This window comes from Ahaetulla prasina, chromosome 1, assembly GCF_028640845.1.
Source record: "Ahaetulla prasina isolate Xishuangbanna chromosome 1, ASM2864084v1, whole genome shotgun sequence".
In the NCBI taxonomy this organism is placed as follows: Eukaryota; Metazoa; Chordata; class Lepidosauria; order Squamata; family Colubridae; genus Ahaetulla; species Ahaetulla prasina.
Genome location: NC_080539.1, coordinates 306,454,866 through 306,467,331, shown reverse-complemented (window position 1 = coordinate 306,467,331; position 12,466 = coordinate 306,454,866). Strand labels below are relative to the sequence as shown.

Here is a 12,466-nt window from a genome sequence, read left to right as displayed (position 1 = left end):
GACATGATGAAGATAAAAGATATATCAATAGCGAGAGAAAAACCAGGAGATAGGCTGACAACAATCTGAAGAGATGCTACACTCAGACTTTATAGAAAGATCTACTGTATATAATAGCTGGATTTTAAAAATCCTTCATGTAATTGTTCCTAGCAAATGAGATTAAAAAAATAGAGCCATGAGATTAAAAAAATAGATGCTGACAAAGATTGTAATTGGGTTAAAGAACACAGAATAGGAGTAAATGTCAGATTTTACACTGGAGAGATGAGCAAATTGGAGCAATCCATAAATCAATATTAGGACTATGCATTTTAAGATGTTCATAAATGGAGTTTGGATAAGCAGTGAGATGGTCAAGTTTGCTGAACATACCAAGACATTCAAAAAAGGATCTCACAGAGATCCAAAATGATCATGTAACAGTGTAAAATACATAAAACCATAAGAAAAGGAACTACAAATATAACTGCAGCTAAAACACCATCTCTATATAAATCAGTGGTGATATTACACTAGAAATAATGTATATCATTCTGATCACTGTTGCTTTTCATGCTACTAGACTTCAGTTGAAGCGAAAAAGCTCCAGATGTTGTAACTCTGACCAACATCTGGGGCTTTTAACTGGAACTGAAAGCTGGTAAAGAAAGGTAAGAGCATATAAAATCATGTATTACATTAAAAATGTGGACAAAGATGAATTTCTGTTTAGAATTCAGGGTAATCCATCAAATCTAAGTACAGTGAGATTCAAAATCAATCTAGCATTTCTTTACACAATACATACAGTAATTAAAGTATATAGTCTTTAGCATGTAAAAGCTGTAGAGATGGCCACTAATTTAGACAGCTTTTAATGAATCCAATATAATGGGGAGGATCTTACTATCAAAAGCTGTTTAATCCTCCCTCAGTCACTTTCAAGACATCTGCAATACAACACTGAAAGAGAACTATTCCTTGGGACTGTGAGTCTTCTCAGTGTATTTGATTTGCCACTGTGGAACACAGAATGCTGAAGCAGATAAGGCTTTAGCTTGATTGTATGGTATACAGCTCAGGGTGTTATACTACATAACATTTACTGTATTTTTTTATACTTTTTGTAAACTGTTCAAAATTAGACTGGAGCAGCATATAAATGTTCCAAAATCAATAGACATCTGAAGAGCACCCATGTAAAATGTGACAAAGGCATTTTCTGGAGAAAAATTAAAACTCCTAACATCCTTTCCCTGCAATTATTAAAAACAGCCAGAAGTATATACATCAAGTTTTTCCCTAATGAATAGAAAGCAGCAGTGTTTAAGGTGAAATAAGCGTTAGAATGAGAGGTTCTCAAACTCTGACCTGCAAGCACTCAAGGGGTCCTTGAGTGGCGCAGGCTGCTAAACAGCCTGTTATTAACAACAGCTGCCTGCAATTATTGCAGGTTCAAGTCCCACCAGGCTTGACTCAGCCTTCCATCCTTTATAAGGTAGGTAAAATGAGGACCCAGATTATTAGGGGCAATAAGTTGACTTTGTATATAATATACAAATAGGATGAAGACTATTGCTTAACATAGTGTAAGCCGCCCTGAGTCTTCGGAGAAGGGCGGGGTATAAATGTAAATTTTTTTAAAAAAAAAGTACCATTCAGCTGATTAAAATTATTCAATATTAAACAGTATAGAGCAGGGGTCTCCAACCTTGGTCCCTTTAAGACTTGTGGATTTCAACTCCCAGAGTCCCTCAGCCAGCAAAGCCTGGCTGAGGAACTCTGGGAGTTGAAATCCACAAGTCTTAAAGGGACCAAGATTTGAGACCCCTGTTCTACGAGGAGTCTCATTTTTCATGCCATTCACGAGCTGGAAGGTTTGGCGGAAGTAAGTTTTCCCCATCTCGGGACTGGGCGTTTTGGTTATTCGGCGCATGCGCGCGGGAGCCTTCCCGGGGGTGGGGTGAGCTTTCAGCTGCCGCGTTATCTTGCGTCGAATAGAAACGCCCTTTGCAATTCGAATGGCGGCGGGACGTTGTTGTAGAAACAGCCTTTGGTGGTTCTGCTGGGAGCTTCTCTGAGTGCCTTATTTCACAGGTTAGGAGTTTCGGGGATCAAATTGGGGTCTCGCCTGAGTGATGCTGTCTGTGTATGTCCGTGGTTGGAAGGTTTTCTGCTGGAAGCCTTTATTTGGAAATTAAACAATTCTGTATTCACAAGCAACTGAGTTCCTGACATGGGTTCCTCCTCCATTCAGATCTTTATTGGCAGTGCACAACATATGTACAAAGAGATTGGGTTGTTCCTCATCACTTAGAGACAGACCAAAGGACCACAATGTGCTAAACCGAGAGCTGCTCAAGAAAACATTTTGAAAGTTTAAACGTTGTAGTATGAAGTTGCTAGCAATAAAGAAGAGTATTTTGTAGCTCGGGGTTGAAATGGGGGTGGGGGTGCTCTCTGAGTTTGGTAGTTTTCTTGCAAGGTTTCATTACCCAAATTAGGTAATATTATCAGCCTAGCACTGATGACGATACCTAGTTTGGGTAATGAGACGTCTGCAAAAAACAACAACCAAGGCCTGAAGTTGCTGGATTATGAAAAGGCAGCACAATATATCAGGCTGGCCCTTGTTATGTTTGCTTAAGTCTATAAAAGTGTTTTGGTTTTTTTTACTCAGAACAGTATGAAATCTCAAAACACTTTTAAAAAAAATCTTATTTTCATTCCTTTCTGTGAAATGGAATTAACTTAAAACCCCATGAAATTGTGATGTATTTCTAAACAAACATAGATTATACAATGCATTTTATCAGAATATGATGGCCTTGTGTATTCCTCTAATGCAGTTTATACATTAAACATTGTTATTCATAAAGGTATAAGTAAGTAAATCATGGTTCAGTGTGCAACATGAACATAGCTATTTTTGATAAAAGTGAGATTTGAAGAGAAAGGGGTTAATGACCTAAATTATTGCAAATTACTTTGAAGGTTGCAAAAAATACTTATTTTGCTCCAAAATAGAATAGACTGCTGTTGTAGACAATAAAATTAAAACAATAGTTGTCTGCAATGCTAATTACTTATCCTAAAACTTGATTAATAGCTAGCTTTACCAACATCCTCCTGTTACACATTATTGTCTTTTAGCGTACTTGCTGTCTAGAACCAAAACAAAATCTATTTCAATTTCTGGGAAGTGGGTTTTATATACTATTCTGATTGTAAAACTAAGCTTCCAGAAACTCAAAATGATGGAATTTGAATAGCACACTAAATCAGAAACCTGGGATAAAGTGCTATGCATAGTGCAAACCATATGCCCAAATCCAAACAAGCAAAATATATCACAGTTTCTTGCAGTATAGTATCTGAACTTTGCAATAATTAATACAGAAAAGCAAAACTCTTTAAAATTGCTGTTTTCCCTTTGCCTTTATTAATTTATTAATTTATTAATTTATTAATCAGGTATATTGTACCTGATAAACTTTTAGCAGGCTTGGCTTCATGCATACTCTATTATTGTAGGAGCTGTTGATCTGCATTACTTTATGTCTTTCAGACTTTAAATATCATGGAGACAGACAAATCTAAAATCCCCGTTTACATTCCCCAACAGTCCAAAACAACTGGTGTTTTGAAAGGTCTGTTAATGCATTATCCTACAATTATTTCTTCCTGTGTTGCAGAGTTTTTGCAAAGACAACTTCATATGCTTTTCTTACCTGTGGTAGGTAATTTTAGATCAGCCGGATGTGAATTAGAATTTAATCAAACTTATAACTAGAACTATGTACTTAAACCTCACTCATCCTTTGAAGTAAGAGTCAGGTAAGAGTGGAATTTTATATCAAGATAATAAGTATGCTGCTATTGTCAAATGTTTGGGGCTGCAACCTTTATATTTATTTATATCGTTTGTCAAGCTAGCTAGATTTCTTTGGATAATATTATTTAAAATATCAGGATGGCATCAGATTCTGTGCATATATTCTGGGTCAATGTCAGTTTTGGCTTTGCATTTTAGAAAAAAGGTTAGAAATTCAGGCCTTCAAATTTGGTGAAATATAAGAATAAGAAGCCGTGCCTGTTGAAAATCAGAAATCAAATCAAACTTTTGTAAGTGGACTTGAGGAAATGATGTCTTCTTCTGCTGATACAGGTATTTAAAGATAAAAAGATCGAAGGATTTTCTGCTGTCTCTTGCCTTATCCAAAGTTTTGCACAAATTAAGAGTACAGGACTTCAAGAAGAAAGATACAATCTTTTTTTTTTCTTTTATTACAATGAGGATGCAGGTCTTCTAGAACAGCTACTTTTTCGCTGATGGAATAGAGAGAGGTGGGAGAGGCAGGTGGATATTGCCATGCTTATTGCTTTAATCCATAATATTAAAATTATTTTATTCCTCTGCCATGCCATTTATTCCTGTTATTGCTGAATCCTGCAACTTTTTCCGTTTACTTCCAAATTCCATTTCACTCTTCGGTGTTACAAAACCACCCTTTCAATTTAGATCTCATCCTCTGCTTTTTCTTCTTAATGTTAACCTGAGGGCAGGAGTTTTCATTAACCATTTACCCAAATTTTCCTTATTTGCAGAAGTGCAGCCCTGTGATTATTCAAAGCAGCAAAACCAGAACAAAGGGATGGACTCGGTGCTCCTGAAAAATCCTGTTTTTACTTTTGGTGCCAACAACCCTACTGCATGTGTATGTGCTGCCTTCAAAGACCCAAATCAAAGGTATATATACTTTTGCTATGATTGCCAAAATATCTATTTCTTTGGCAACTCCATTCCATATACCACCAGTTCCATATACCTTCCTTTTTAAAAAGAGAATTTGCAACTTTTTTTTCTTCCCTCCCACCAAAAAAGAAATTTGGCCTAATGTGTCAGGGCGGCTAAAATTAACCTCCCTAATCAAAACGTTTTGTTTGGTCTCTGTCTCTCTCTCTCTCTCTCTCTTGTTCTCCATAATGTTTGTTGTATTGAAATGTTTAGATTTAAAATCTTTATGCTGTTGCAATATCTATTTATTCCTTTCATATTAAGACTCACAAAGTCAGGGAAAAAAGTTGCGTTGCCACCCCCTCCGAAGAAAGGAGTGCCAACACGATCGTGAGTACTTGCAAACAAAATGTCCTCCTTTTTCCCCCTCCCACTTTGTGGCAGAATGCCTTGGAATGGCTTATAAAACAGTTTATGTTTTAAATATACCAAAATTTTAATGTCCTCTTCAAATTTGAAAAAAACTGTTACAGCCTTATTTCAACTTCAAAACAAAGTATTCTGATAAAAATCTTTTGAGAATAGAAAAGTTTTAGCAAGATTAGAAAAATCCAAAGCATGAAGTGAGTAAGAGTACTCTACAGCCCAAATGTTGGACTCTGAAATGTTTTATAAGCCTCTAATTCCTTACAAAAATGTACAGGTATTCCTCAACTTACAACCACAATTGAACCCAGAATTTCTGTTGCTAAGTGAAATATTTGTTAAGTGACTTTTGCCCTATTTTATGACTTTTCTTGTCTCAGTTGCTAAGTGAATCATTGCAGTTGGAAAATTAGTAACACGGTTGTTAAGTGAAACTGGTTTCCCCATTGACTTTGCTTGTCAGAAGGTTGCATGATCTCTGGACGCTGCAACTGTCATAAATATGAGTCAGTTGCCAAGAATCGGAATTTTGATCATGTGACCATGGGGATGCGATGGTCATAAGTGTGAAAAATGGTTATAAGTCACTTTTTTCATAACTTTGAACGGTCACTAAATGCACTGTTGTAAGTCGAGGACTACCTGTATTTAACTTAAATTATTGAAATCTGTTTTATTTTTTTTTAAAGTGCCATGGGTACAGCATTCACAATGTACAATTGCAGAAACAAATAAATTATGAAAATACCACACAGTGTAAATATTTGGTTAGATTGTATTGTGGATATTATACCATGTAGATTTGCATTATTAGCGTGGATGCATATTAACAGTTTCCAGACATTGCTCAAAGTTGGTTGATTGGAGCAACCTACAGTATATAAGCCTTGTACAGAAATGAATATTTGGATACTGATATAGGCTAATCAAGTAGTAGTGCTTCTGGATGAAGGCATTATGTGGTGAATATCTTACAGTTTAATAATTTCTCTATATTCCTCTTTTCCATCTGTAAAATAATGAGTGTTCTTGATCGGTTACTAAATGCAAGCAAAATTGCCATCCATGATGCCTCACTAATGTTTGATTCAATAGCCCTATGAACAGATACAGACAGGAGACTGAACTCAAAAACAAAAACAAAAACAAGTTTTTGGAGAATGTCAAGAGTGAACTGAATTCAAAAGTGACGGCAATGCAAGTAAGGAAGCAAACTTGGCTTTTTTTTTTATTATGAGATGAAACAGGTAGAATATGGGTGGTTCTTATAATTTTCTAATTTTAATTAACTTTTTGAATTTGTAAACCCAGTCTTTCCTCTCCTTTGCTATTTTCATCTTTAGAGTAATGAAGTTGTATAAGAATGACAGGCTGGAACTACTTTAAGGGTTTTATATCATCTCACAATGTATCATTTTATAAGAGGATTAAAGTCTTTTTCTTCTGTTTGGTGTGGAAAATATTTGCGGATTAACGTCTTCTTCTTAGAAGAAAAAGATCTATGTAACTGTATTCTCTAGTATTTCCCTCTATAGACCCATTTTCAATTCTTTCCTGTTTTTGCTTAGTCCAGAAAAAGAATTAAAAGTAGAGGGAATAGTCCATGGCCGTGATGGCGAACCTATATCACACATGCAAAGCCATATCAGTGGGCATGCAAGCTCAGTTCCAGCCTCTGATTTTCGGGCCTTCTGGGCCCACCAGAAGTGGGGAAACACTCTGTTTCTTGCTTCTAGAGGGCCTCGGGGGGGTGTGTGGCAAAGGCCCATTTTTCTCTCTCACCTGGCTCCAGAGTCTTTCTAGGAGTCTGGGGAGAGCGAAAATGGCCTTCCCCACCCACCACCCCCTCCGGAAGCCAGAAATGGACTGTTTGCCAACTTCCGGTCCCACTGGAAGTTGGCAAACGGGCCGTTTCTGGCCTCCGGAGGGCCTCTGGGGCGGGTGGGGAAGGCTGTTTTCGCCCTCCCCAGACTCCTAGAGAGACTCTGAAGGCTGGGGACAGCAAAAAACAGGCCTTCTGATCCCACTGGAAATTGGCAAACAGGCCGTTTCTGGTCTCCAGAGGGCCTCCGGGGCAGTGGGGAAGACTGTTTTCGCCCTCCCCAGACTCCTAGAAAGTCTCTCGAGCCAGGTGAGAGAGAAAAACAGGCCTACCGGGACATCGTGTGCTAGGAGAAGGGGGCGGGGCACATAGAATTATGGGTGTGGCCATGCATGTGCGTGACCTCCCCCCCCTCCTGGCACACAATGGCAAAAAGGTTAGCCACTGGTCTATGGGCTGTTTTTATTTATTTTTTTAGCTTATACATTTTTAAAAAAAATGTTTCTCACAGTTCCACAAATGTAGCATTCTACAGATATGGATAAATTCCATGATTTTCCAAAGTCCACATATTTGAAAGATATCAAGTTTGGGGAAAACTGCAATCTTCTTTCCTCAGCTCTCTTGATAGCTTCCACTGCCAGACATGACCAAGGACAAAGCAAGGAAGCATGATCAAATAGTTTGCCTCCATAGAACTGGCTTTTGAAGGAAGTCATTTGCTTTCTAAGTGCAGTGCCCTAACCTTCCTAGGGTACTATTCAATTTTTGCAGGGTGTCCATTTGGATTTCTCCATAGCAGAAGGAAAGAGAATTTGGTACTTGCTATTAAGAATGCATTTTCTTAATCTGGATCTACCTTCAATGCTTAATTACTCCACCATGGGGAACGGCCATTTCTCACCCTTAAAATGTCTCTGCCTGCATATTCAAATGTTATGTTCATGGTAATATGTTTCCTATGGTAGCACTTCAAGCTAGTTCATGAAGTAAGGGAGGAGAGGCTTCCAGATAGGAGAGGAGAAATGGATCAACCTTCTCTTTTCCAGGCTGTAAAACCTATTCCCTAAGTTTGCTATCTAGCATACCTAAACAAGAATTGTCTCAAAGTACTCCAAAGTTCCATTCTCCTCCATACATTTTTGAAATGATGGAACACTGGGTAGTGAATGAAATTCACCCATAGAGCCAAATCCAGACACCAACACTAAGCTACTATTTATGAGATTAGTGAAATTCTACTTCACGTAACACGTTTTCTAAATCTTAAGAAATCAATCATAGTTGTTGATATTTATAATAACCAAGAGCAAATAATGTCCCTCCAAATAAAAAGGTTGTTCTAGTGCACAATTCTTCATCTTTTCTTGTGTCCTTATTTCTTAAAGACCTAATAAAAATAGGTTTTTTTCTTAATCTGCCTTTTGGTTTGGTCTCTGCAGAAGGATATGACAGATATGAAGAAGCTGTGTGATAGTCTTGAAGAAGAAAATGAGAAGCTGAAAAAATTTCAGGAAAGCTGCCTCTTGATATTAGAAGCCAGGAATTGGGACCCAGGTAACGCATTTAATATTCTGTGCTAATTGCAAACAAGACAATCATATACAATACTATTTCTGTCACTATCTTTCCCCCAGCAGAAGGCTAAAACTCCTATGATAGTAGTGTCCTCTTCATGTAATTAAGAATGCCTAGACTAGTGTTTCCCAAAAGGTGATCCATGAGCCATTGGTGCTCTAGGAAACTTCACCAGGTAGTTCACCAGGTAGTCTGACACAGCCTGTTTGTCACTATAGCTTGCATCTGCTTCTAAACTGTTAGTCGCCTGCTCAGTCTTTTTAATAGTTTTAATATTTAAAGATATCTGTTGAACATTCTCAACCAGCGAACATATAGCACTGTATACATAAAGCAATTCAAGTGATTAATAAATTTTTAAGTTTAGATTTTTTTAATATTTTAAAAATGCTTTAAAAATGGGAGAGGATGGGAAATCATAGAAATACAACTGTAATAATTATAAAACATCCATCTTCTTAGAGATTCAAACATAGGGAGGAAATTTAATTATGTATTTTGGGTGGACCCCACATTTGCCCGCTGTTTATTTAGTGCAAAAAGTTTGTGAAACATTGGCCTAGACTGTGTGGTACAAAATAGAATCTAGGTGGTAAAAAGCAGGGAGATGTTTATTGTACTCTGTTTTGTTATATACGGACTAAGTCACTTTAAAATTCAACTGCTGAATAAATTATTAGATAATCAGCAATTCTGATAATTAAGCCGGGACAAAAACCTTTCCCATTTTTGCTGCCCAACTGAAGGTTTGATGGTTGAATGCTTTCTTCACTCAGAGCATATGCTCTACCTCTGAAATATGATCCCTTTGTATGAAATCATTCTGATTCACGTGATACTATTTGGAAACAGATGTTTGGGAATTTCTTACCAAAGGAGGCAGCAGAATAACTCCAAAGTTGCTTGTATTCTATGCTTCCAGTTGAATAAGAAGAAATACAGCCTTATATATTTGAAATACAATAAAGTATTTGAAAATCAGTTACAGGTGAACAAATTTTGGAAGAGGAAGAAACAAAAAAGAAGATACAAACTGAGATAACGGTAAAAATGTGATTCTTTTACAATTCCCAAGGAGAAATATAATCTAATCTAAGGCAGTCTAAGATTACTAACCTAGTAGTTCCAAAGCATGCAAATGCAAGTAGGTAAATAAATACTACTTTGGTAGGAATGTAAGAGTTCTACAGGCCTCAGCATATAGTCATGCCAGCCACATGACCACAGAAGCGGGCGGCTTTGGACAATGCTGGCTTCCTCAGCTAGGAAACGGAGATGAGCATCACCCCTTAGAGTCAGACATTACTAGACAGGGAAACCTTTAAGTTTTTAAAGCAAAGAACAGGGTACAGGGTACAACAACTAATCTAATAGTTGAATCTTACTTTTACATTGGCAACTTGTTAGTCTTATCAATTGTTTCTGAGAGTGGTAGCCTAATTGAGGGAGTGCAGAGTTAAGGCTGTGTGATATAAGGTTATTGAATGCCTTTCTGAGTGTGTCCCATTCTAGTGTTTGTTTCTGAGGTAGCTTCTCTATTCTATGGCTAGCTGCTGAATTTAGTTTATGACCAGAGTCATGGGTATAAAATGTAAGATAAAATAAAATATAAAAGTTTCACTTTCAATTACGAATTAGAAGTTGATAATAGTGCTATTTCCAATGTCTTTGCCTTTCAGGTTTTATCAGACAAACTTAGTGCTGATCTTGAATTGTTCATCCAAATGGCTAAAGAGGAAAAAGAAAATATTCAGGTAAAACTAGGATGGATTTTCCTCTTTGCCCCTTCAAATATACGTATATTACTACCATACAACATCCGTGTTTAATATTTTTAATGCTTTTATTCTAACCTTATTCTAACTACGAAGTTAAGTTCTGTATATCTATAGAAGAAAAAACTCAATTTGGCATGTGGTAGTTACTATTTATTTGTAAGTATGTATCAATTCCAAAAAAACTCTCACTTTGTTTTGTGCAAGCAATCTCTGACATGTTTTGCACCTAACTGACACATGTAAGACAGGAGAAACCTGTTGAAACTAAAGACAGAAAAAAAACCTACAAGTTGAAACGAAAGTAGATTCAAATTGAATCCTATACTAGAAAGAACTTTGTGATAGTAACAGCTTTTAAGCAATAGAAGAGTGTGGTGCATCCATTTTCTTTCCTGGAAGTTTTGAAAGGAGGTGGATGATCTCTTGTTGGGGGTTAGATCAGTGGATTTGTGCACAAAGTAGGGAGTAACTAAATAACATAAAGTGTCAACTCCAGCTCCTAGATTTAGTTTCCTGTACAGGTAATCCTCTACTTACAACCATTCATTCTGCAACTCTTCAAAGTTACATCAGCACTGAAAAAACTTACAGCCAGTCTTTGCACTTATAATCATCGGAGCATCCTCACAGCCATGTGATCAAAATTTGGGCAATTGGCTATCCGCAAGTATTTACAATGATTGCACCATACTGGGGTCGCATGATCACCATTTGCAATCATCCAAGCTAGATTCTGACAATAGAGGAAGCCGGATTCGCCTTAACTATGTCATTACCTTAATATGTGATTCGCTTAACAACCATGGCCAAAAGGTCATAAAATAGTGTGCAATTCCTTTAACAATTCCCTTGCTTAGCAACAAAATTTCTGGTCTCAACTGTGATCATAAATTGAGTACTACCTGTGTATCAATTTTCATAACTGTAGAATTTATTAAATGCAATTGTAATAAAGTAGACATTGCTACTTAACCACTTTTTTCTTTATAGAATGCTCAGACCAGATGGAAGCAGATAGAGGAGGAGAGGACTCATTTCTTAGAAGAGCAACAGTCTTTTCATAGAGAAATGGAAGAGCTGTTTGCTGCCTTAAACCAAGAAGTTGACTTCTTAAACTCCTCATAAGATTGAGATTTATTAAGTTTACCATTATAGTGAATTCAAAAATAAATAGGAATAATAGTAATAATAATGTATTATAAAAAAATAGTAATGATAGTAAAAATAGTAATAGTTTGAGCCTTCCTGGCTCAAACTCCTTTTTAAGGTCTCTGCTGGACTGCATTTTGTAAACTGCTTTATTGTTTATTTTGAAATAAAGTCTTTGTTTTTACCGATCCAAATTTTCGTTGGCTGAAGTCATTTCTAACATCATGGACCATTTAAACAATAATTCATATTCTACAGAATAGCTAGAAATGTAAGAAGATACGAAACTTATGTTTAAACTGAACGTACCAGAAGAATTTAAAAATGTTGTTTTTCATGTTTTTCTTGTTTTTTTCTTGGCTTTGGAAGTAGCTAATCTAGGTATGTGAGATATATTATCTGTCACCTTACATCTCTCAATCTTTCAGTTTTCTGTTCTTGAAAAGAACTCTATTCCCTAAATATTAATTTACAGATCGAAATTTCAATCCTATTTATTGGGATTGAAGAGATTTACATATGTCGTGTACAGGCTCTTCAGATTGAACTTCACCTTCCATCAGTCCTAACTAATATGGATGATGACAAAAGAAGTTGTTTCCAAAATAGGGGAAGCAATCTATACTGTATTAGAAAATCTTTAAACTGTTCCATTGGCAGGCCATTATAATGTATCAATGGGGCAAATATTTTATTTTATTTATTTATTTTATTAGATTTTTATACTGCTCTTCTCCCGAAGGACTCAGGGCGGTGTACAGCCAAATAATAAAAACCCCACAATATACACATTAAAACAAAAACTTAAAACCAAGCATATTACATAAATGGCCGAAATTATAAACAATTTAAAACCCTAAAATTCATAAATAACCCCAATTAAAATTAATAAAACTTTTAAGCCAGTCCCGCTTGAATAAATAAATGCGTTTTCAGCTCACGGCGAAAGGTCCGAAGATCAGACAATTGGCGTAAACCAGGGGGAAGTTCGTT

The 12,466-nt window shown here is 36.5% G+C and overlaps 1 protein-coding gene across 2 annotated transcripts; it reads left to right on the top strand.

Annotated features, from left to right (window-relative positions):
* The first annotated feature begins 1,925 nt into the window (after window positions 1-1,925).
* Window positions 1,926-11,661, top strand: LOC131187647 (small kinetochore-associated protein-like). 2 transcript variants are annotated; one of them, XM_058162106.1, is made up of 10 exons: window positions 2,035-2,079; window positions 3,551-3,632; window positions 4,016-4,150; window positions 4,591-4,732; window positions 5,045-5,110; window positions 6,242-6,347; window positions 8,411-8,525; window positions 9,529-9,590; window positions 10,226-10,300; window positions 11,315-11,661. In XM_058162106.1, exons 3-10 carry the CDS (start codon window positions 4,126-4,128, stop codon window positions 11,447-11,449), a joined length of 726 nt encoding a protein of 241 aa, XP_058018089.1. In that variant the 5' UTR covers window positions 2,035-2,079; window positions 3,551-3,632; window positions 4,016-4,125; the 3' UTR covers window positions 11,450-11,661. The 2 variants fall into 2 exon arrangements, with proteins under 2 accessions (XP_058018088.1, XP_058018089.1); XM_058162105.1 differs by lacking the exon at window positions 4,016-4,150 and having other exon boundaries at window positions 1,926-2,079.
* The last annotated feature ends 805 nt before the right edge of the window (window positions 11,662-12,466 follow it).

Bases quoted from the DNA above. Each gene is read 5' to 3' on its own strand.
- LOC131187647 (XM_058162105.1), top strand. From the start codon at position 3,563: ATGGAGACAGACAAATCTAAAATCCCCGTTTACATTCCCCAACAGTCC. The intron at 4,733-5,044 runs GTATATATACTT...TTTCATATTAAG, and splicing joins TTCAAAGACCCAAATCAAAG to ACTCACAAAGTCAGGGAAAA. The intron at 5,111-6,241 runs GTGAGTACTTGC...TTGATTCAATAG, and splicing joins AAAGGAGTGCCAACACGATC to CCCTATGAACAGATACAGAC.